Raw genomic sequence first — 25,966 nt, forward strand, 5'->3', positions numbered from 1 at the left:
CTAGATATATTTTTCACACAATTGTATGCTAAATTGCCCACATTTTAGACTTAGGCATTTTTAGTCCAGTGTTTTCTTGTAGAATAGTTTGCATGAGTGTTTGTTATACAATCAATGTGTTTAAAAAGGTTGATCGAAGCAGTCTAGATAATGATCAACCAACCTAGTACTCTACCCATATTTTCAAAGTTGCTCAGAAAGATTATAGTACTTTCTCGCTCTACAGGCCTTGAAGAAACAGATCAGATGCTCAGATTCACAGTGCAGTTTTCACAAGAAATCTGTTGACACAAGTCTGCATTCTATGTTACTACATGAACTTGAGCATAACACAACTGTGAGCAACATTACTGTATTTTCAATAAAAACGTTAAAACTTTCATATCATGAATTGCTCATAAGAAAACAAATGTGCAATTTCCCTGGCCACGCTGCTTCGCTTATCACATTGAATCTAAAGCACCATGAACAGGCAGTATCAGTGAATGGTTTCGTCAGACACGACACCTTTTATTCTTCAATGCGGTGTTCCACAGAGGAGCATATTAGGTCATTTTCTTTTTAATAGCTACATTACAGACATCGCACACGTATCATGCCATGCGAAGTTCACAAGACCCTATGCACAAAATACCAGCACATTTTACCAGGGAAAACATAGGTAACCTAGTTTATACTGCAAACTGTACAGTGGAACAGCTAGAGCTTCTTGTCTTTCTTATTACCTATACAGTCGATCTTGGATAAACCTAACCTGAAGGAGATCGCAAAATAGTTTGATATATCCAGAACTTAAAATATAAAGTATGCATATCTGAAGCTTACCTGAACTCTGCACATCTCGGAGTCTCCTGAGATGGTGAAAAGTGGAAATTTACCTATATTTATTTCTCCGAGGCTGCGTCGAATGCACAAAAGCTAACTTTCTTTTTCCCCCACAAGAATTTTGCAAGTCACACACAATGCGAAATAATTTTTGAGGAACTGATCACAGTGTTAACCTTAAAAAGCCTGCATCAGCTAGCCGCAAGACCGCAATTCACTCATGTCCAAGTGCTTGTTATATGTTATTATGCAGAATAAGGTAGAAATGGACAAAGTGCAGAAGGGAACCATCCATATGAACATGCGCCGTGCTGCCTTCAGCGCACTTGTACTGCGGATCGCACCTGAAAGTGCCCAGCTGCATGTCAGTTGCAATGCGCCATTCACCATCAACAACCAATTATCATAAGCTGACAATAAGTCGACCAGGCAGACAATGTCACATTCGAAAATAGCTTTCAGCTTGCAGATCTTCCGAGTCCATTCCCAGTCGCAACCCTGCGAGCACGAATGAAGTTTGCTCTGCGCAAACTGTGGGCCCGCGAATTGCACAGCAGTGTGTCTTTTGTGCCACTGCCACAATGGTCTTCCACAAAATGCATATGTGGCGTACGGTGGTTTTAAATTAAATCCAATCTACGTAATGTAAAAATCTGTCCAAGTGGAGGTTTGGGTCAGATTCGTCTTGGCCACTTGCAGAACCCTAAAATTCCATTCACGGAAATTCTACAAGACAAACCTGGCAGCCCAGGCATCTCAACTTCAGCATCCCATGTCCGGGGCCACTGAGTGAAAAGATCCGTGTGCCATCCGTGCTTTCTTGTGAAATGTCCATTTCGAATCCAGAGGCATTTTAAGTTCTTGAAGCAGTGTGGCGATGCTCTTTCCGATGATGAACGGCTGCAGATAGTATGCTTCACTTCATTGCAATTAGTTCTTTTATTATCAGTATGCTTCATCGCATTACATGGCTGCATTTTGGCAATGCTCACTAAAGCAAATCCACCATTATGGTGCGCAAATAAGACCCTTGCTACACAAGCCATCCATATTTTGAGACAGGCACCTTGTTTATTTTTCCTCTATACCATGTACTGCCTTTTCACATTCAATGCCTTGTTTGAAAGCATCTGCCAAAACAGTGCCGTTTTGTCGGCACGAATATTTCCGATGATGGGAGAAGTGATGGCGGGGGGCCATTAGGAGAAGTGAACTTGCAGAGGTGCAGCGTTCTATATATATCAAATGTCGCAGTGAACGGGAGTTCCATATACACATAGTACAGTGCTATACTTTTGCATGGTATTTCCAAGGGGATGTTACTACTGCTCAATACAGACAATAATTCAATATGTTCGGGTTTAATAATCCGGAATCAACTGTATTAGGGACCTCATACACACATTATGCCATGCAAAGTTCACAGCATGTGCAGAAGACACCGACATATATTTCACTGGAAATAAGTGAAAGAAGGAAAGAAGCGATGATACTCGAACCTTGCTATAACCAAGTTGAAAGTGTTACGATCGGCCTGCAGGGGTACTGCTCTGCAAACCTATCTCAGCCCGCTGCAGTTGTTTCGATCGACCCGCGGGGGTGGCGTCCTTCAGAGAACCGGCAACGACGACAGCGCTAACCGACCATGCACTTCCTTCGGAGAACTGGAGACCACGGCAGCGTTAATCCAGCATGTGCTTCCTTCGGAGAATCGGCGACGGCAGAGGGGCTGGCGACGTTTGGCGGACCGTGTATTGTTGGTTGATTTGCCGTGGCCTTCATGGTCTATTTGCAGCAAGAGAGCTTCTCTAACAAAGGGTGTTTTGCAGTGCGTTCCTCGGGCCCCAGGATTCGTCACAGCATGCCGACACTCGTGGCGGCTACCGGAGAAGTCAGCTCTGGAATTAAGAGGCGCCAGCTGGGGTGAAGCTTGACAACCTAGCTACGAGGACCCGCTCGACTCGGTGGGTTCTAGGAATCCAAAGTGCATATGAGTGTGAGCCCTCCCCCACAAAGGCGGGTCAACTACGCCCCAACGACTGTGGACGGTCTGATTGGACGAAGGTTGGACAGCAGTTTTCCCTCCCCTAGGGATCTAGGGAGGACAGAGGCTTTTTAAGCAGCAATTTGTCGGCTGTTAGAGGGGTGTGCTAAGTGCTTGGAGCTCGTGTGCTGTATGCTTCGTCTTGCATGCTCCATTCGGGAATCATGCTACACTGTTGGAATGTATCTCATGTTTTAATGTAAATATGTAAATAAATCCTGTACTCCTAGTTCCCGAAAGTTCCTCCCTACAAGCACGTCCCAAGCGTGGGTGAGTTGGACGATGGCATGGGCCAGCTACCACATAGTTCATGCCCGACTACAAACCTAACTGGATGCCAGCGGTGAGAGCGTCCTACAACTCTTACAAAAGGGAAGCCAAAATTGCTTTGTTATATTCATTACTTCACTATATCGACAACTGCCGCTTACTGCAGTAAGCCATTTGCACTATCCGTGTGCATTTTCTTCCTTACCAAATCATCAACAGTCGCCATCTGGAAGGCGTAAAAGTGTGCGCATGTGACCTCACAAATGTTTTCGCATGCCACTGAATGCCTCAGCACGTTGAGTGCAAGGAGCATTTTGGTTGTGGTGGGCTGCCTGTCGTGGCTGCTGGCACAGTCGTCATTGCTGTAGTGGTCCTCGTCTTCTTCCTCGCTGGTAAAAGAATCAGGCTGTGGTGTAGCCCAGTCTGCTTGACAAGGGACCAATGAGACTGTGCAGCTGCATGACGTAGCCAGTCGCTTGGCAACTATGAACCCCGCCCAGATCCTGCTGTGCCGGCTTGTCTGTGCCGGCTGCTATGCTGGCTCGATCGCCGCTGCTGCTGTTCCTCACGCATCCATATGATCCACAGCAGCGCGGCAACGAGTTCAGAACAGCCAATTTTTTTTGTACTAGCAATGTATTTTGGCCGGGGAATGTTATGAATTCGTATCACACCGAAATTCGTACCAGCTGTGATCGTCTCACCGGGGTTTTGCTGTATATCCATTTACAGAAAAATTTCACTTAATTAAAACGAGGTTTTAAATACACGGATCTCTATGGAGATTTCAAGGGGAATTACATTTACTTCATTACATCCCGTCTCGTTATAACAAGGTTCAGTGTAGGACGATTCCAGCTCCTGCATTTAGGATTGAATAGATACTGCAGGTAATTTGATGTTTGAGCACATTTCAGCATCATTTCTGCGCCAAGCAAGCATATGCTCCACCAATTTATAGTTTAAACCCCATAGTAGCTTCAAAAACATTTCACTTCAAAAATATGAACCACTAAATACCTTACCACCTACAAAATGGAATTTGTGACAGTTCCTCAGCTAGCACTTTTCACAGGCCTACAGAAAACCCCTTTTGTACTGAGCGCCTTTGTAAACTTACAGCAAGCGAATCTTAACATATCACACAATGAAGACAAACAAGCTTCCATTTATAATACGTAAACACTGACAAAACAAGACAGAGTGGGAAAACAATATTAAATTATAAAACGGTGCAGCTGAACACTCACGTAGCCAATGTCTGGTCGGTAGACCACATAGGCACCGAGGATACAGTGCAGGACATCAAAGTAAGGGCCTGCCTCCTGAAAGATGCCCAGCTGTGGGAATGTGCGTGACACATCCAGTCGGATGAGGTGTGCCGACTGCTCACGTGTGTGCAAAGCTGAAGGTTCCTCAGGGAGCGCCTCGCTGCGCCAGATTTTACGCGAGCGTGAGGCACAGATTTCATAGAGCTCAGGTGTGATGTTTAACTCATTGCCAATGGCCAGCTTCCAGACACGGCCTCGCACGCTCGGTGGAAGGCCCTGCCACCACAGGTCCCGTATGCGTCGCTGGCTACGTGCCACTTCCCAACATGGTAGCACCTCTGACACCCAAGTACGTGTGGCCTGCGCCAGCTGTTCCTCCTGCTTCCACTGCTGCTGCATCTGCTTCTTGCGGGCACGGGCATCTTTTAACTCTGCATGTGGTGGAACAAGAGCTGCGTGAATATAAGCCAGAAAACAGCATACAGCTAAACCTCAATATATATCAGTAGTGCTTAACTTCGTTACATTGAAATAACGCACATTCTCATGTAAGAGCTGTACTCTTGTATTTTAGAAATTATCCATGCATGTGCTGCAGTCCCCTTCCCCGAATGAGCATCTTTAGAACCCTGTCATGCACTGTGCTATCCCTGCGGCGTTTCGATGTGGTGTACAGAGGCATTTAAGTCTCTTTTTCCATTGCTTCCACAGTTGACAGTGTTGGCAGGAAACCCATCAAATGAAGCATTGGTGTCACGAAGTTCGTTTCCCGAGACCCTGTGGCTTATACTGTCGTGCTTTCCTCCAGTGCTGGTTTTCACCGAAGGCACCTATTAATGCCCTGAATGTGCGTGCACTGCAGACCCCATGCACCGAGGCTTTCTGCGCTTTGTGCAAGCATTTGTGCAATGAGCTTTCGTCATTCTTGTTTGCCATATCGAAAAGTACAGAGACGTTACCAATTGCAGCATTCCAGTCACGTTTCCGGTGAAAACCTCGGTAGTTCTTATAGTGCAACCTTGCACCTTAAAGGCAGCTTGTGTCTAATGATGGCTTCACCTTTGAACAGCACAGTATTGGTGCAGTCCTCTTCAGTTTCTACAGTTGATTGTTAGAGGGAAGCTGGTCAACTAAGCATAGTCACAAAATTTTTATCCCAGTATTCCTGTACGATTTTTCATAGGTAGTGCCTTCTGCTTTGCATTGTGCACATACTCTGCACTACATACTGTACACACTATTACATACTGTACATGCTGGTGGAGCAAACTTTCATTGTTACTGCTTCACACAGTGTTTATTTGGAGATGTTTATTTACATAATGTTTATCTGGATATAAGCTGACAACCTATTGCAAAATGACAGACAAAATAAGGGTGTAGGCGTAGAATCAACAATGTGGTTCCAGAGTTGCAATGCTTTATCCTACCTTTAACAATACACTTACTTGAAGTAATAGTTTTGCAGAAACCCGCAAGGTGGAGAGAAGTAATTAATAAAGGGAAAATCAGACATCCACCCAATCGTAGCAATTGCTACAATGTTCACGTGTAGCAATTTTTCTTCAACTGCGAGGCTTTTCTTTCAGGGAACCCGTATGGGTTTCCATTGTAGCAATTGCTACAATTGGGTGCAGGCCTTTATTAAATACACTTGCTGCTGCATCATGCCACCGAAAATCTTGCCAAGCAAGAGCGACTGGTAAACCTGACTGGTTATCATTGCACAAACCATGCATCATTAAACAGTGATGGTGCACTCTTTAGTGGGCTCATAGAAAAGCCACCCTCCTAAGCTGGTCTCAAAACCTTTCTGAAACCGATGCACATTACATGTTACAATGTAGATGACAATGGCGGATGAGCTTTTTATGTGTCATACACAATCACCCAAAACATTTGTGACTAATGTGGCACAGATAAAAATATATACCATTTTACTTTCGACAATATTCTGGTTGGTTTACAATTGAAAACACCTTTATTAGTTTTAATTTCAGGATTAGCATCTTTTATTTGAAGCCAGCTTAGAGTGAAATAAGTATGGTAGGTTGCCAAGTGTCGTCTGCAAACAAGTGCACATAATTTAACCATTTGACCAGTATCGCTCATGGTACAGTTTCCATTTATTGCCTTGGTCTTCCTTCACAACAGCAGTAAAATTTCATTACACTGAAATTGCGGATAAACACTTCAATACAGGAGGCTAAGAAATACATGGCACTGAATGGACATCATTACGTAATGCACAATTCATTACACTGAGGTTACATTGAAGTGTACTCTGGAGGGGGAGCTCCACAATGAAGCAAAGAAATGCAAAACTACCCCTCTCTTAAGCCACGCTACACTCTTTGATAGAAGCTGCAAATAGTGTTTGGTGACCAACAATATAATATATTTTTTATTCTTTCTTTTTCAGTTAAAGCTCGAGTTCACCACCTCCAGGCATAAGGTGCAAATGGCCAAGGCTGTTGTCCTTTTGCACTTTATGCCAGAATATGCAAAAACAACTTGCCTCAGTTCCCAATTTAAGTTTTAACACCACCTCCAGCACTGCCAGTCAACCTGCAGATCACCAAGCAATTGCAATTCATAACATTTACTCTGTTTTGTTGGCTCTTGCACACACTATGTTGTAAAATTTTGGTCCTTGCTCCAAAATGAGGAAATGGGAGAGGACACACCTTTATAGCCGTGTCACATGCCTTCCTGCTTTACAATAAAAAATGAACCGATGTCTAATGCTGACAAACAATGCCAATTTGAGACCTTTAAAGGGACACTAAATGGCAAATATTAAATCAATCTGAAGTAACATATTAATACTCCAAATGTTACTTGTACCAAGAAAAAGAGGTTTCATAAGCAAATGAAATAAATGGGGGCCAGGATTTGCACTGCCACTACAGTGAACTCTCACTTGAGTGAACTTCAAGGGACCGAAGGAAATAGTTCACTTAACTGAAAGTTCACTAAACTGAATATTCACTAGACCAACATAAGACATGGCATACAGAGTCAAAAGTTTGAAGTGCAATTCATGGAGCAAAAGAAATGGCATCCATAGTGTTAGAAATGTGTGAAATGGAATTTGTACATATCAACAAGTGCAAGGTTCATAACAGTTATAGTGCTGTGTTTCTCACTCAGAAAAAAAATCTGTAATCTTCTTCTGCACTTGTACTTTTAAAGCACAGGAAGTAACAAACTGTCCAAAGAGTCAATGTTTTTGTACACTTCTTCTGGCACAGCTTGCTTTTGAGACACAAAGTCTTTCAACTTTCCAATGTACCCTACAACCTCAGCTGGAGTTATAGGGCTTGAAACTGACTCGGCAGTTGCCTCTTCTTTGTCGTACTCTTCATCTTCTTCAGGACGAACACTGGAAACAATCTCCAGGTCCGTCTGCCCAGCACAGGTAATCAGTGCACTGTCACACTGTGCATAGTCTTCAAACGAAGTATCTGGTCGTAACTGATAAGTTACGATCAGATAACCGAGTAAGTAACTGATCGTAAAACTAAGCCTTGGTCCTCTGAGCGAGTTCGTTAAACTGAAATATTGACTTCCGAAATTTGTTTAAGTGAAACAGTTTTGCATAGAATCTATAAGAAAACTGCCGGCGATTTTTAAAAATTCCATTATTCTGAAATATTCGATAAACTGACGTTCATACAACTGAGAGTTTACTGTATAAAGATATGGTAGCAGCACCCACGACATAACACTCAGACTCAGAGTATAAATGGTAATTGCAGTAAGCCAATAATGATAAAGTTATTGCAATACATTTCAACAAAACAAAACAACATAAAAGGCAATTTGGCCAATTTCATAGGATTTTTTTGACAGACCCCCATACTCAATTATTCTACTTCTTAAAACGGCTGTCAGCACAATATGTGAAAGCATAGTGCCTTCCCTGTGCGGGCCTCTTACTCAAAGCAAACGATATCACCCAGCAATGCATGGCCTCCGAGACCCCCAGCACAGTTTAGGATTCCTAAGAAGTGACCGGATTCATTGCAGGTGATTTGAAATCAATTGTGCAGCCCCTTCTGTCACTATTTTCTTACAAACAAATCACCTTATTGCATCTAACACTGTGAAGCTTCTAAAAAGACCCTCTAATATGCCACATTAATTCAATGTTCACCTTTAAAGTGAAATAACTCTATCCTTCTCATAGTAACCCAAATGTCACACTGGCATTAATAATGGTAGAGCAAGGAATAATGCTGAAGTCAACAGTTCGACAAGGGGACTTGTTTTCGTCAGGGCAGCAAGAAAAACCGCCTTGTCTAAACACTGGCTCCAGCAACATTCTTTGTTCTACCACTGTTGATCCCTTCAAGTCTCCATCTTCCTGTTAGCTTCTCGTTCTGACTGTCACATTCCTTATATTCTGCAGCTCACAGCGAGTGGGTGTAGTTATTTTCCCTGGTTTAGCTGCATCTGTGGCACTGCCTGTTTGCATTTTAGGTAGGAAAAAAAAAAAGTGGGGCATAGAGTGACGAGCTTCGCTCATAACAGAGCATGGGAGAAAAAAAAAAACTCGGACAAGACTATGGAAAACCATTCTTGTGACACACAACATGACAAGCAGCACTCCTGCTTAATGTACTTTCCATGAAGTTATGAAAGAGCCATGATAAAGTCTAGCTTGTCCATCAGGAAGTGCACCTTCTTAGCTCCCCATGAAGATGGGGAACTTTTCATTCAGCAGTCACACCAGGTTTCCTGTGGCCACAGATGGATAAGTGTACAGCCTTCAGAAATGTACTGTTTGTGGTGCACAGCCTCACTGCTTGGGGGGATGTAGAGAAGCTTCACCAAAAATGAAATCTTATTAATCCCTCTCCTGACCCCAGCCCTATTCAAGGGCAATTACTACAAGCTATGGTGTTAACAGGAACAGCATATGTCAAGTTCATGCTTATGAAATTCGGTTTTACGACCAAGGTTTTAGTGATGACCAGTGGAAGGCATAGCATACACAGGGTCAAGCAATCTGACACTATGTGGGTGCCATATGCAGCAAGGGCACACTTTTGTACATTAAAAGCAATAGAGAGGCCAGATTTTTAGAAAAACTTGACTCAATTGAACAAGGCAATAATGCTTGGTGGATTTGACATAACTGTATGCAATTTATGAAACTGTCTCTGGGACTCTCGACACCAGATTCAAAGCAGCAGCTAAATAAGCCACATGGGCCGGTATAATGTAAAACTATTTCAATCTGTGTTTATCCCAAATCAGCCGTCAGCCCTCCATGATAGGTCAGAATGGTTCGGGTCTAGCCCATATGGGTGGGCGCGTTATACCAGCCATAGTGAACATTGACAACTCTACTCAACAGAAGATGCTGGATCATGGGACTGGCAAGCACAGGTCCAAAAGACAAGACATCTGCAAATTCTGTATGTGCCAACCTTCATGTGATCGCGTCATGACATGGCTGTGACACGTTGCGGCAATTACACCATGTTCATTCATAATAAGCTAGTGTTCATAACAGTAAACAAGCTCTAGACAAGTCCTCTGCAAGTAAGGTTGAATTTAATGTGCAGGTGCATTGTTAATATTGATGAAAACAATGCTGCAGACCTTGACCCCAAATATGCTAATCTGAACTTAGATATTATAACGCGGCACACGGCAGATGCAGACACAATGTGGCATGCTTCTCGTACATCATTTACTGTGTTGTGGAAACTGGACACCCCCCTGAATTAATAGTGAGATTTTTACAACAGCGTACACTGGGAGTTAAGATTCTTTTCAAAGGTAAGTCACTTGTGACCTAGATCATCTGTTCCTCCCTATTGCAAAAACCAGCGCCACTGGGACCCAGTGCGCCGGATTATGGGCCCAGTGCAGCGCGCTGGACGCTGGGGCGCTGGGCAGGCGCTGGGAAGGCGTGGCGTACTGGGAGGCACTGGCTACTCGTGCGAAAAACAGTTCTAGCGCATTAAATATGCGGTGCCTGGACACCGTATATATTTTTTTGAATACAGAAAGCAAGAAAGAGTGCTTTAGTGCAATAAAAAAAACAAGAAAAAAAACGTAAAAAATAAAACTGCTCCGACAAGGATTCGAACGTCTGGCCTGCAGATTCCAAGCCCGTCACTTTACCACTACGCCACACCATCAGACGGAAATGCGCGGATAATTTGGCATGTCAAAGCCGAGAAGCAGTTTGTTCCGCAGAGCTACGTCTCGTATAGACATGGTTGACGCGCTATCGCCCAGCTACTAAAACTCACGTCTGTACCAGAAAGAAAAAGTTGCTGTCCGTATTCAGCAGTATGCTTGGAAGTGCCACGCCATCGATTTTCACTTGCGATTGCTATTTTCATTTCGAAAAGAAGTCCTAAATGAACCGCCGACCCGGGATGGTGTGTGGCCTGTTACTGCCGATTTCGATAGCCATTTCTTGTTCTTCACGCAAAGGATATGCACCGTTTCCTTAGTTCAGTGGTGCCTTTCAGTCAACACGCATGTCTAGTCATAGATCTTCGTCAGAGAAGCGCGGACTAGTGCTGGGAGCCTTCGGCGATAGCACACATACCTGTGTTTATGACGCGTCACATCTGCGGTCACCTCTTCTTGTGCTGGCGCTGTAGACATGAAAAAATCGTTTATTTAAGAACATCGATGCGAAAGCTGAAATATAGAGTGATTTATCCGTGTTAGATTTCTTGATTCCTGCGCCTAGACACGCCAAGAGGACGGACTCGGCGGATTCGCTAGGCCTAAGCTTCGGTGGGGAGTGATCTCGGCGCGGGTAGTCAAAATCGCAATCGCAAGCGAAAATCGATGGTGTGGCACTTCCAAGCATACTGCTGAAGTTGGACAGCAACTTTTTATTGCTGGTACAGGCCTGAGTTCTAGTTGCTGGGCGATAGCGCATCAACCACGTATGTACGAGACGTATCTCTGCAAAACAAACTGCTTCTCGGCTTTGACATGGCAAATTATCCGCGCATTTCTTTGTGATGGTGTGGCGTAGTGGTAAAGTGATGGGCTTGGGATCTGTAGGTCGGACGTTCGAATCCTTGTCGAGCAGTTTTATTTTTTACGTTCTTTTTTCTTTTCTTTTATTGCGCTAAAGCGCTCTTTCTTGCTTTCTGTGTTCAAAAAAATATATACGGTGTCCAGGCACCGCATATTTAACACGCTAGAGCTGTTTTTCGCACGAGTAGCCAGTGCCTCCCAGTACGCCGCGCCTTCCCAGCGCCCCAGCGTCCAGCGCGCTGTACTGGGCCCATAATCTGGCGCACTGGGTCCCAGTGGCGCTGGTTTTTGCAATAGGGCTGACCTCCGTTAAACTGAACCATATCTTCATACAAGCTTTTAGACAGTTTCTGCAGATACTGCACACAAATGCTAATCAGAGCAGTATCTAGTAACAGTAAAACCTTGTTATTACATAGGTGTTGGGAAACGTGGATTAGGTACGCGCTAAACGATGCACTAATTTATTTATTTTTATTTACTCCGATACCTGAAAGGCCCCAAAAGGAGTTTTACATGAGGGGTGGGTGGGCGCGTACATTTTATTTAACATAAGTTAGTTCTTCGATGATGCGTTTAAAACGAAGAGGGTTCTCATGAAGAACAGCTGAAGCGGGAAGGTCATTCCAGTGTCTTGAGGTACAAACAAAAAATGAAGATACACGAGTGGTGGTTTGGGCTGAACGAGGATATATGGCTAATTAACGAACAATGGCTGATGAACGGCTATGGACTTACTGGCAAGAAAAGAACTATGTTGTAATTATTACTCGAACAAACACGGAGACAAGTTTTATTTGTGAGCAGGCGGCAAAGAATCTGATTTTCACTTGTCGCTGTGGTTGCCTTATGAAGACGACGGCGTCCTCAAACTCAGCAAGGCCACGAGCCCATTTCTCCATAAGGTTCCACTTCTCTGCAAATGCCCTCATGACAGTAAATGCACCCGGCACATCAGAGATGGAAGGGCCATCAGCCACTTCCACATCGCTGTCATAAATGATGTGGAAGTGCCTAGTAGCTATGGGAGCAGGAAACACATCATGACCACCATGTTTTGATGTCACTACCGGTGAGGTCTACTGTCCGTGAAAAGTCCACGCACTATTTCACTATCTATGGTCTACACGCAGAAAATTTCCCCAATTCCAGGCTTGTATGTGCTGAAAAATGAAGTAAATGGTACACACTAATCATCTGGCAAGTGATAAGTGACTACAGCTTAAGCGGTCAGCCAATACATCAAGTTCAATGGCAACAGGGTGGGGGACTCATTGTGACTATATTTAAACAGGAATTACTTATTAATCAGATAGGTATTAACGAGGAATTACTGTAACAATTGCTGTCTCTGCTTCACCACCTAGATAATTTCATAAAGCACAGCACCTGTCATGAAAAGGTAGCCTAAAAAATTAAATTCTTGGGTTTGATGAGTTAGAATCACAACCTAATTATGACACACGTCTTCGTGGGGAACTCCAGATTAATTTTGATTATCTGGGTTCTTTAATGTGCACCTAATGCACGGTACAGAAGCATTTTTGCATTACACCCGTATTAAAATATGGTTGCCGAGATCTAACCCATGGCCTTGTACTCAGCAGCGCAGCGCCATAGCCACTGAGCTACCTTGATCGGTAAAAATGTGCCCTTGAAACTAAGGCACAGACACTACAGAATACTCATGATACTGGTTACATAACTTGCCTTTCTTGCGAGCAGCCTTCACCATCTCCTCATACTCCTGCTTGTGCTTCTGCTCTTCTTCTGGATTCTTGGCAGGCAAATTTCTGCAAGAACAGACATGAAAAGAAATAAATGCAATGATTCAAGAAAGCATTCCTAATTGATACAGGAACAGAATGTGCATTGACATCATATAAGAGCTGCCACAGTGTGTTTACAGTGTGGATACAGGACCACAGCTATCATACACCAAGTTATTTTTTTAAAAAAAGTGAAGTTTCTAGGCAAACAAAACCAATTGCAAGTTATTAGCATCCTCTTAAAGAAGCCTCCAGGATTTTGTGTTTTTAATAAGCTTTTAATGAAGTTCTTATCCTTCCTCCGTGTTTGGTGCTTGTGCTCAATGCAATTGACAGCAAATGTAGATGTCAGTAGTGTCACTGTTGAAAGTACACATCTGCACTTATGGCAAGTGGTGTCACAGACAAAACTACAGTCGATCCTGTGCACAAACGTTTGACAACTCAAAAAGCAAAACAGCAAGCTAGACCTACTGCTGTGTTGTCATGAATCGTAGTTAAAATGTGGCATGCTGTAAAGTCATATTTTCTTTGTGGACAATTTTAGCAGCATCCACTTTTGTTTATAAGAAAGGCCTTCATACCACATAGTGCCATAAATTTGAGCACCAAATTTGGGTGCCAAAGATTTGAGTACTATTCTGAGCAGCCCAAAATGCATGTGTGCACCACACAAAAAAAGCACACGCACACACAAACAGACATATAAGAATTTCTATATTTTTGAATGATTCCTTTAGCACATTACATCCTTAGGTGAAATGCTTCCAGCACTGCCAAGATTGCCCATCATATATTTTTGTTTCTTAGAAAACACTGTAATGCACAGGAAATTACAAGTGCTAAAAGTTTAACACTTGTAATCTCTCTGCATGTGCTAACAGTCTGGCATGAAAGTCTCTTAATTATTGATGTGTTCAATTAATGAGAAAGCCCTAAGCAAATTACAGTATGTGAGCGAGTATGAGTGAGTTCCATTTATTTTGCTGACCTACTGTGCCCCACGTGCAGCAAGAATGCCACGGTATTCAGCACAAACTCTCCTTGTTCATCGTTCAGAAACATCAATGTCCTCACCCGCTTTTATATGTTTAAAAAGCAGAAAACCTAGCGAGATGGCTAGCTTCTTGCACTGCTACAGATCATAAGTGAAGTCATCATTTATTTATTGCAAGGTGAACGTGAGCGCCCCCTCCAACAAAGAAAAACATACAGAAAGTGGACAAAGAAAAATAAAGGGGGGAGGGGGGGGTCTGGCATGAAACTGAAGCCGAGGGTCGCATTGTTGGCATCTCAACAACCGGATCTACGTTGCATCCTCAAGGCCAATTCTTAATAGTTCCGTTCCAACACTATAAGGGACGACAGTTCTTGCAGTCTACAGGAAGAAACAGTGCCTGCAAATGGAGACTCGTCTGAATAATTGTGGTTTAGCAGGACCGCAGTTTTTGCTTGCGCAGATGATCAGGTTACTGAGCAAACACAGAGAAGAGGTCACTTGTGACCAATAGTTACCACAATAACCGAAGAGAAAATTCCTAAGTGCACAGCCACAGGACTAGACGAGGTTCTCGTTAGGCTGATTAATGAACTAGGAGCAAAAAGTAAGGAAGGTGTGGTGAAAGCAGTGGAAAAAACTTTAAAAGATAAGATGAATACCAGACAGTTGACGACAACATAGAATGAATTTAATTTATAAATGTAAGGGGGAGAAAGATAGAATTCACTTGCATAGAATGTTGACCATTACACTGGTAATATACAGGCGAGGAATGCAGGCAATCAAATTAAGGCTACAAGCTTGGGCAAAGAATAATGGCATTTTCGGAGAACTTCAGAATGGCTTCAGAATAGGTAGACGTTTGGATGATAACTTATTTCTTCTTACTCAGTGTATTGAAATATCAAAAGTAGAAAGCAGACTGTTATATGTGGCCTCTTTAAACATTACAGGAGCCTACGACAACATAGACCGCAACATTTTGTGGTATATCTCGGAAAGGGAAGGCTTAGGTGACGATTGTCTACAGCTTTTAAGAGAGATTTACCTGGAAAATACCATTTGCGTTGAACGGGAAGGGATGAGGAGCAAGGAGAAAGTTGATATCAACAAGGGACTGAGGCAGGGGTGCCCTTTATCCTCATTGCTGTTTATGATGTACATGGTGAAGATGGAGAGGGCGCTAGAAGGAAGCAATATCGGGTTTAATCTCTCGTACAAACAGACGGGTACAGTAGTAAAGCAGCAGGTTTCAGGTTTATTTTATGCGGACGACATTGTGTTGCTAGCTAACAAGCAAAGTGATTTGCAACGTCTGGCTAATATCCGTGGACAGGAAGACAACAATTTAGGTTTGAAATTTAGTGTTAGAAAATCAGGTGTTATGGTATTCAATGAAGACAGTGAACAGACAGTGGCAATACAGGGCTAGGAAATGCCTCGGGTAAGAGACTATAAATACAGTAAAACCTCATTAAACCATACCCGCTTAAACAGTAGTTTCGTTTTAAAAGTAGTAAAGTCAAATCCCCGACTCAGCGGCCATTGAACATAACGTGTTTTGTATCCACATAAACTGTACCAGCTTATTGCGTATGTATCGGTTTGTTTCCACTTTTCGTTGCGCAAACACGACGGTGCTTTGTCTCCATCGGGTGGTCCGGCAGAACAACAAGCCTCAGAGATCTGAACAACGGCCTCCAAGTGCACTGTGCGTTTGCGTGTGAAGCCACATCAACATCATTTCGCCGCCGTCCCAGAGAGCGTTGTGGTGTCGTGTAAGCGAAGACTTGCGTCATACCGAAGCTCGGATAAAAAACACGCCGGGTGCTCAGCATAGAAGAAAAATTGGACATTGTTCATGCTGCCGAACGTGACACGAAGAAGCCGGCGCTGGCACGCGACATGGGTCTACTGTTGACTACGGCGTATGGCATTCGGAATGTGAAGAAGTTGCTCAGCAGCCCTGCTGGGACTGTGAACAGATGTCGGCTGCGAGGTTCGACTTTCCGCCATCGTTGCCTCCGTTTTGCCGAAGTGTCGCCTAGCGACAGTGATAAGGATGACATGGAAAGCGACAGCACGAGCGATGCAGGCCTGACAGTGGCAGAAGCTGCGCATTACGTCCGCCTCACGAATGCAATCCTCACGACGAGAACGAGGAATCTTCATTGTGAGTGTTTGCAGAGGAGAGGGGGCTGGTTGAAAAGCTGGCTCGCAGCTTCAGTAAGTTTGAGGCCGCTGTCGTCGCTGCTAGGCCGTCACGGCATCAAGCGAGAATAACACTTTTGTCGCGCGAAGTAAAGAAATACTGCATGTTTTTTCCCCTTTCATCACACTCTCTCTTCCGTTTTTGACAGGTAAGTGGGCGATCTCATGTTATTTCGGTTAAGCAGTACTACCGTTTTTAGTACGTACTTTTACCGAGCTCCGGCCAACTACGGTTTTATGCGGCTTCACTGTACCTTGGTATATGGATAAACAAAGGCAATAGATATATGGAAACACAGGAAAAAACAATAACAGTGAAGGGGAAAAGAAATGCAGCCATAATGAAGCACAGAGTGCTATGGGGATACAATAGGTACGAAGTGCTCCGGGGGTATGTGGAAAGGTGTAATGGTTCCAGGACTTACTTTTGGAAATGCGGTTGTTTACTTTAAATCAGGGGTACAATCAGGACTCGATGGGAACCAAAGGTCAGTGAGACGCCTCGCATTGGGCGCTCACGGGAAGACTACAAATGAAGCTGTGCAGAGTGATATGGGCTGGACTTGTTTTGAAGTGAGGGAAGCTCGCAGTAAAATTGGTTATGAAGAACAACTGAGGAATATGCAAGAAAGTAAATCGGCTGCAAGAGAGTTAAAGGGACACTAAAGGTTACCAGAAAGTCAAGTTAAAGTGGTAGAGCAATGTTCTAGAACGTCTAAGGCGTCAATATAATCGCGAACAGAGCTTTAGTAACCGAGAAATTGAGGTAAATGCATGACACTATTTGAGACCCCCCAGCGACATTCCGGTACTAGACCGATGACGAAAGCACTCCTCATAATCTGTGTTACTAATACTCAACTACTCGTATTAAAAATATCATTTCATTAGATCATAAGATGGAAGAAAATGCTACTTGACTACGTCTATTCGATTCTAAGAAAAAATAACATTTTGGCGTTACCTTTCAGTAGTATGGGTGGCCGAAAGGTTTCGTTTTCGCTCGACTCTGCGCCGCGCACGCTTTGGAGTTTCAGTAGTTTCGTTATCGCGTCGTGCTGTGCGGGTTCTGCTGGCTCGCAAAACTTTCATTTGGAACAAGCAGCGAGAATGCCACGTCCATGTGACGTCGTGGGAAGCCCTCGTTGCTTTCCCGCTCCTAAGAGCCAGTGTCGAGGCCGCCGTCGTAGTATGCAACGACGCTGGCAGCGCGAGCCCTCAGCAGCACATCGCGCTCGTCAGTGCTCAAATCGCTGAAGTTGAGCCCAGCATCGCGAGCCAATCTGTCGTTGTCAGGGTCCATTGCGACGAGCGTCGAAGTTTGCGTCATAGAATGAAGTACCAGCATATGGTCGCGCGTTTCTCCTTCCGCTAGCCACCATACTCCCGCTTTCGCTCTGCTGTCGGCTCTGTCTTGGCTCTGTTTCTGGCCGCGCGTTTGCGTTTGTGCAGAAAAGCCGTAGCGCCGTCTGCGGACGCCGTTTTACTCACCGACGGCGCAACATCACTATGAGACCATGATGTCAGTACTCCTCAATCGGAGGGCGGGCGATTTGAACTGCGCTAGAGGTACGCGGACGCTTCAGAACGCATTTTCTCTTAAAACAAGTCTCTCCTTGGCACGAAACAAGCGTTTCGAGGTTTCTGGGATGGTATTTCAACAGTCCACGTTGATTTAATAGTAACCTTTAGTGTCCCTTTAAGGTTTCTGTACAGGAATAACAATGATTCACAGTGGAGGAAAAGAACTAGGAAGCTTACCAACAAGTATGCGGCCAGTAGGGTGGGCAACACAGCAAACAAAGAACATCAAGCGGAAAGTCAGAGAGGCTGAATTAATCTCATGGGTGGCGGCAATGGAAAAGAAACCTGCCATGAGTAACTACTTAATAGGAAAAAATGAAATCAGGAAAGAAACAATTTATGACAACTCAAAGGCAAGCTCATTACTTTTTGAAGCGAGATCAGGGATGCCTTAGAACACACACCTATAAAGCGAGATATAAGAAGGAAGAAGCATGTGCTTGCTGCGGTAAAGCTAGGGAAACGATGGAGCATGTTTTATTAGAATGTGAAGACGTCTGCCCAGTGGTCGATTTAGTCATCACTGGCCTCCTTGAAGCCCTTGGGTTCAGCAAGAGCAGTGGAAAAGCAAACATGTCCGCAAGAGAGCTTAGTAATAGGCGATTGGAAGATTGGTGGACGAAAAGTAGGGAAATGACAAAAAACGGAGATGCACAAAAGCAAAGTTTGCAATAGGGGATCAGAAAATTTGGTTGTGGTAGTTCATAGGTTTTTTTTTTCTGGTTCTTTTTTTCTTCTTTAAGCTAGGTAGGACACTGGGCAGTATAATAGCAAGAGTTTGGCGGCGCAACCCACCACCCCATTCTAAAGGGGACGCTCATAACATTCATCCATCCATCCATACCAGCCATCAAGCAAGCATGTCTCGTCTTAGGCAGCCTATAGAGGATGTTTTTTTATTAGCTGCACCAAATTTTTTAAAGATTGCCTATGGCAGATAGCACACTTCTAAACCTTGGTCTAAATCACTTGATGAGGTGGCTTCTACGAGAAATCAAAATGTTCAATTGAATGATTAACATAATTATGGTAATTTACATTTTGATTACTTACTTTAGCACACATATTTCAATCCGCGTATAGCTGCTGAATTCGCATGGCGCATCCACTTAGAACGAATTCTCTGGACAGCACCAGTTCCGAGATATTAATTTTCAAAGTGTCTGACAAAATGTGTTGGCATTCCAGTTACTTTTTTCAAGAAACCGATGTTTTACGCATAGAAGCACAAAAGTAACTGCAACAGCAATGCATTTCAATGGACACTGCTGTCCAGAGAATTCGTTCCAAGTGGGTATGTCATGCAAACTGAGTGCTATAATTCGTAGATTGAAATATATGGTGTAAAGTAATTCATTAAAAAGTTAATTGGTGCAGTTGCATTAATCATTCAATTGAACATTTTGATTTCTTGTATAAGTAATGGCTGCCTCATCAAGTAATTTAGATCAAGGTTTAAAATTGTGTTATCTGCCATGGGCAATCTTTAAAAAATTTGGTGCAGCTAAAAAAAGACACCCTGCAGATTCGCTACCTTGACTTATACAAAGAAATAATTATTTGCTCCATCTCAACATGTTTAGGTTCTTTGAAAATGATGCGCAGTGTTTTATTATTTCCTTTAGCTCTTTCAATGAGCATTAGACTCTAATGCATTTGCGACAAGCCCTTCCTGTTTTTCATTACCTTTATTTTCATTGTGCATCAGATGTGATCATATTGTATCCCATCTGGCATACACGTATCAAATAATGCAAACAAGTCTTTTGTTGCCAAACAGACATCCTTAAACTTTTCATTGTACGTTTTCTTATTAATTGTGTGTATTCGATATTCACTTAGTTAGTGAACAGTTCTTTTTCTCGGCTATTCATATTCAATTAGGAAATTTCATCGTTCGGATGCCTTTATAAATTCCTACTGCAGCCATGAGCCTTCCACTTCCTGATAAAACCTGAGCATGCGCTATGCGGTCAAGTGAATAGCACTGTGCAACAGCCGCCGTCATCGGGCAAGATGAAGTTTACTGTGCAAAACTGGTGCAGCTTTGCGAACCAGTTCACAAAATGTCAGAGCGTGTTGAACCCGAACTGAACAGGTATTTTTCTCGGTTCGACATCCTGCACACAGCAACAGACTGATTTTTTCAATGCCCAAATTTTTGGAGCTGTGCGACTGTTAGGACTTTCCCTGCAGCACCACCGTCTAACCCAAGCACTAATGTATAATGGAAATAACCGAAATTTCAGACACTGCACAGTGCTTTGGGCATGAACCAAATGCGGGATGCCACGGACATGGCAGCCATGAACAAAGTTGCCACCATGTAGACTAGGCATGAAACAGCAACTTTACTTGCCGACTCCTGAAGAAACGATGCTGCTTAGGTCAAACAGCCTAAGCAGTGCAATCAGTGGAGCGGCTGGTAACAAGCCATTGCAATAACCCTGCCATCAATATGTTGTTCGCAGTCATCTATCTTATCAGCTAGTGAGCATTGCCACATCAGCTACCTGAGCTATAGAGTAACAGAGTATCGATCTGCACGTCCGAAAAGTCTGGTGGCGGTGACTTGGTTTAGTTGGACTACAGTCGGCAAGCCAACATATAGATCCTTCAAGAACATCGATCACATGGCTGCATTTTCGCATTGGCACAAATCACGCGTACGTCGTGTATTGTTATTCCCGTGCCCTTATTGGCATGGCAAGGTGCTCACTCGCCATCACAACCTGCTGGACTCTTTGCCGGCTTGGCAGCAGCGCCCCACTTGCGCTTTCTTTCACATAGACCAGATAGCAATTTCTTTTTGCGATATCTGCATGTATGCTTATAACGAATATCAGATATAACGAAGTTATTTGTATGGTTGATGCAACTTTGTTATTATGAGGTTTGACTGTACTTCCAGCAGATATGTCAACATTGCATGTTAGAATCCATCCAAAAGATCAATTTTTATTGTTTGCACAGCGCCATGTTTTGCATGACTTTATTTTCGCATTTAAAAGAAGGCCTGTGAAATGTAAAAAAAAAAGCAACCAAGCTTTCTGCTTGTGTGCTCTGAAATATGCTGCAATGCACTCCACGCATAATACGGCAGATGCATCAGTTTCACAGGGTTTTTATCTTGGTATGGATGCAAAAATAGCAGCTACATTTTCTGCTAGGAATGCTATTTCCCTGCTATATACGTTAATAGTGCATAAATTCTTCTTCTTCACCTTTTCCAAGCCCCCCGTTTCTTCGTTTCCCAAGCTGCAACAATGCACAGCCCACACGACCTTTTAGAGGCAATCTGCCATGTGCGCTGTCTTCAAGTGCGTTTAGTACTGGAGGTTGCATAATCTCGAGTTTCAGAGATGCGATGAAGCGAGAAGGAGGTGAAGTTTTCGCTACCTACTGCAGGTGTTGCTTGAAGGTGTGAATGCGTTTTAGTTGGCTTACACCTAACCAGGTGGATCTGAAAAGGCGGCAGTGAGAAGAAAGACACGGATGGAGACGAGATGACAAGGACAAGCACTGAACTTCAAACAACTTTTATTGTGAATGATTCACGAATATATATATGCTGTCCGAGCCAGGGGTTATCATCTGCGCATGTGTAAATATGCCAGGTCTTTGTCTGAAAGCACGATGGAAGCCATGCTGACACATCCCTCCCAGAGTCTAGAAATCCGTTCAGATTCAGACAAAGAGCTGGCATATTTACACATGCGCAGATGATAACCTCTAGCTCGGACAGCATGTATATATTCGTGAATCATTCACAATAAAAGTTGTTTGAAGTTCAGTGCTTGTTTATGTCATCTTGTCTCCGTCCGTGTCTTTCTTTGCGCTGCTGCCTTTTAAGATTCACCTGGTTAGGTTCAGGCCAACTAAAACGAATTCACACCTTCAAGCAACACTTATTGCATGCAGAGTGCAAATGACAGTGCCAGTGTTGTACTGCCACAAGCTACTCGGACGGCTGGCTACTGGACAAGTGTCAGGACTTTACGGAGATGGCTACGAAGAACTGATTGTATAACCGACACCCGAGCGCCAGTATCGATGAGGGCTTGAACGGGTACATCATCAACAAAAATTTCTACAAGGTTCGGTCAAGCAGTAGGGGTCAGCAGAGGTTTTGCAGTCTAAGTCGTCAATGCAGCCGCAACTCCAGGGGCTGCATTGCTTAGTTTCCCAAGAAGCGGCCCGCGTAGGACGGGGACGAGGGATATTGAGGTGTAGGGGAACGGGACTGATGGCGTTGCGGCGAGGTTGAGCGGCTAGTAGTGTGTCCCCAAGGTGGAAGGCTGGCATGATATGGTTCAGAGAGGGGCGACAGAGGCCGAGGGTCTCGGTCGAAGCGGCGATCAGCATATGGTTGAGGCGAGGAGTACCAGTGGTTACTATGGCAGTGGCAGGAGATATGACCGACCCAGAAGCAAGCAAAGCAAATTGGCCTGTCATCCGGTGTTCGCCACTCAGAGCGGTTCCGATATCGATTCAGGAACGACTGTCAAGGTGCAGCAGAGGCAATGACAGGAGCGGTAGGGGTGGGACGCGGGCGGACGGCAGACTGGATGTCCATGTTTGCAATTTCTTGGCGGACAACAGCTTGAATGAACGAGATGGTCATGTTGTCATGCGTACAGGGGCGGTGAGAACTTCGAGCCATAGCCTCAAGTTTGCGACGGATGACTTGCATCTAGCTTGGCGTAGTAGGCGAATGTGACGCCGGAGGGTCATTGCAGGAGGAAGTGGCAGCCTTATTCGGAAGTCGGTCGAAGCATTGTACAATGCGTTTGCTCTTCGCTTGCTCAAAATTCCGGCATTCCTTAATGATAGACTCAACCGTTCAGCAGTTTTTGCAAAGCAGGACGTTGAACGCATCGTCCACGATGCTCTTCAAGATGTGTCCAACCTTATCGGCCTCCAGCATGTCTGCGTCCGCTTTACGGCAGAGAGCCAGAACATCTTGAATATATGCCACGTACGATTCGGTTGATGTCTGGGCACGAGATGCTAGCTCTTGCTTGGCCTCCATTTGACGTCCCACAAGTCTTCCGAAAAGATCACGTAGCTTTTTCTTGCAGAAGTCCCAGCTTCTAATGTCAGCTTCATGTGTCTCGAACCATACCTTCACAATTCCTCCCAAGTAAAAGATCATGTTGGCCAGCAAAAGTGTGGCATCCCACTTGTTGTGCTTACCGACGCGTTCATACGACGTAAGCCAGTCTTAGACATTGACCTTGTCAGTGCCGATGAAGATTCCCGGGTGACGTAGCTGGGTTAGCACTACTTCCGCTGGTGTCTGAGCGGCGCAGGTAGCGTCAGTAGCCATAACAGCGGAACCGGTGTGACGCCCGCTGCGAAGATCCAGGGCCGGTTTGTGGCGAGAGTACCCCGGCACATCCACCAAAATGTTAAGGGGGAGAAAATATATGTATTTACAATATATACAGTTATGAGGTTGCAGCTCAGTAGTCAGGGTAACACCATCTACCGATCGCCGAGACACTTCAACCTCCTCTTTACTTCACAACGTCTTTTTGTCCACAGCGGCAGAAACTCGTACATGACATTATCAAAGTCGATAAAAGCCAAGTGCAAGCAGAGTTACTTATCTGGTTGTTAACAAAAGAACAAAAACCCACTATATGGTCATATGATTAGTGTGGACACAGAAAAGTGCTAGAGCATGCACAAGAACAGTAGAGGATTAGCAGGGGCAGTGACTGGCTGGTATCTTTGCCAGCATGGGGAAGAACAGCCACAGTGTGTACCAGAACACTGAACGGCACAACATAGCATTAACTGCACTTGAAGTATGCTTTCTGGTGTCGCATCTTTGCGAGATATGGTTAGCACAAATGGCCAATGGTGTTCAAATCCTGAATCATTTTACCTCAATAAAATGAATACAGCTCTGAGGAGACCTGACAGTCCAGCTTGAATTAAGCAATCTAAAGTTATTGGTCTTCTAGTGTATACATAAAGTAAAAGCAATTAGCAATGCCCTCATAGCACATCTAGTACCTCAAAGATTTAGCACCAGAAGTTCCACAGTCCATGAGGTTTTTCAATCCAGCTTGTCTTATGCTATATTATGCACTTGCTTGAACTGAGAAATTAGTCACAAAAGCCATCATCAAAATGCAATAGCTGAATACTACGAAACATTATGCACAGAGGAAGGTGCCCATGCTTAAGAAGACTAGCACCTTAAATACCCTGTTGCATTTTTCATGCACCTATTGTTCAACAGTCACCACGACCATGAGCTTCAGAAAACACTTACGACGGCCGCTTTTCCAAGATGAGTGCAGTAGTTGAGCTTGGCACACAACCGTCGGCGCTCTGCTTTGATGGAGTGGGTGATGGGTCCCTAGGTGAGGGCACCCGCTCATCCCCAGCACTTTTGGATTTCCATGACAACAGACCCTTGGTGAGAATGGCAGAGAGGCGGCCATGTTGCCTGGCACCCTCATCGGAGGCAGACAAGTCGGTGCTGACTGAAGAGCCACTGGTGAGGGAGACGGAGTCGGATGGTCCGTCAGGTGGAGCACGGCGCAGCAGCCGCGTGGAAGGCTCATAGACCAAGGCCAGGCCGTCGAGGGCCCCGTCAAGGCTGGCCAGGCCGCTGCCGGCCGGCTGCCCGGATGGGGGCAGGCCGCCGCCACTCAGGGCCCTGTACGTAGGCATGCCAGTAGTATATTTTACCTAAAAATACTCAAGCTGGAGTGGCAGGTGGAACCCATTTAAGATTATTTCAGTGGGAGAGGGCTCATTAAAAATATTAAGTCAAGGGCAAACATCAATTTCCCTTAGAACCAAATTATGATACATGAATGACACCATTGTGTGACATCACAGAATCTGTCATCTGTTCACAGATTTGAGTCCCGCAAGTGGCAACGTCCAAGAGTAGGCAGTCATTCTATTTTTCAAATACAAGGTCAACATTTTAATGTGTTAGAATTCTTAAGGTACTTCACACACTTATCAGGGGCTATCTATCTATGTTTGTATCTAACCATTTTCCTGGATCACTAGGTAGCCCGTGGTTGAATGGTTAAAGCATCGGGCTGCTGTGCTGAGGGAACGGGGTTCGAAACTAACCAGAGGACCAACTTGGGTCACTGAGTATATGGCAATGTATACATACATGCTGCTCTTCAACAAACCTCTTTCACACCAACATGGATCACTGTAAATGCATGCTTTTTGGCAGTGCCACTAGATGGCGCAGCGTGTCCGGAAAGAAGCGGGAGAGAGGAGACCGGTTGGCACATAACGAGTTTCTCAGCGCTTGCCATGCACCGGACCACCATGCATTTCAGAGGCGATGCGCAGGCACCACGGTGGCGGCACTAGATGATGCCGAATGTTCTCACGAAAGCACAAAAGAGGAATTCCACTGCAGTACACGCTTCATACATAACTCATTTCAATGGTGGCAATATATTGTGTCGCTATAGCAATTCAATTCTTAACGCATTACCGCAGACAGTCATCGTGAGGTGGGTTCGGCCGATTTTTTAACTATTTTGTTACCGCGCTTATAGAAATTGTTCATCTGATTGACAGTTTTTCTATGCATTGTTAAAGATTTCCATTAGACTTTTTCTACAAGCAACATCATGCACCATCTAAAATCACGACTGAACTTTAACTATTTGTCAGATTGGGGAGCCTGGAAAAATAAAACTTAGTCTGGAGCTATTGTCCAAACTATCCTCCAGTGCTCCTAGCACTTCTTCAATAAAGAGACACAAAAGCTGCGGTTTGGTTGATTCGGCAACATAATTTTTAAACAACAGCAGTGAATACACAGAAGCTGCTCTCAGGTTGTTGATTTTTCGATCCGACATATGAGCTATTTCAGCGATGTCTCAAACAACGGCAGATGCTCATAAGTGCATATTATTTAAAAAATTGTTTACCACTAATATCAAGTGCAACTTATTTTCACCACCGTGGG

General features: G+C 44.3%; 1 protein-coding gene across 1 annotated transcript in view; it reads right to left on the reverse strand.

Annotated features, from left to right (window-relative positions):
- LOC142565808 (TBC1 domain family member 12-like) overlaps positions 1 to 24,687 on the reverse strand; it is a 33,639-nt gene extending 8,952 nt beyond the window's left edge. Inside the window, exons 1-3 of the mRNA XM_075676346.1 lie at positions 24,284 to 24,687; positions 13,144 to 13,226; positions 4,390 to 4,841 (exon numbers count right to left, since the gene is read on the reverse strand). Coding sequence (XP_075532461.1) covers positions 4,390 to 4,841; positions 13,144 to 13,226; positions 24,284 to 24,687 — 939 coding nt within the window. The remainder of the gene's footprint in view (positions 1 to 4,389; positions 4,842 to 13,143; positions 13,227 to 24,283) is intronic.
- Between the last annotated feature and the right edge of the window lie 1,279 nt (positions 24,688 to 25,966).

The sequence above is a fragment of the Dermacentor variabilis genome, unplaced genomic scaffold (genome assembly GCF_050947875.1).
Source record: "Dermacentor variabilis isolate Ectoservices unplaced genomic scaffold, ASM5094787v1 scaffold_12, whole genome shotgun sequence".
In the NCBI taxonomy this organism is placed as follows: Eukaryota; Metazoa; Arthropoda; class Arachnida; order Ixodida; family Ixodidae; genus Dermacentor; species Dermacentor variabilis.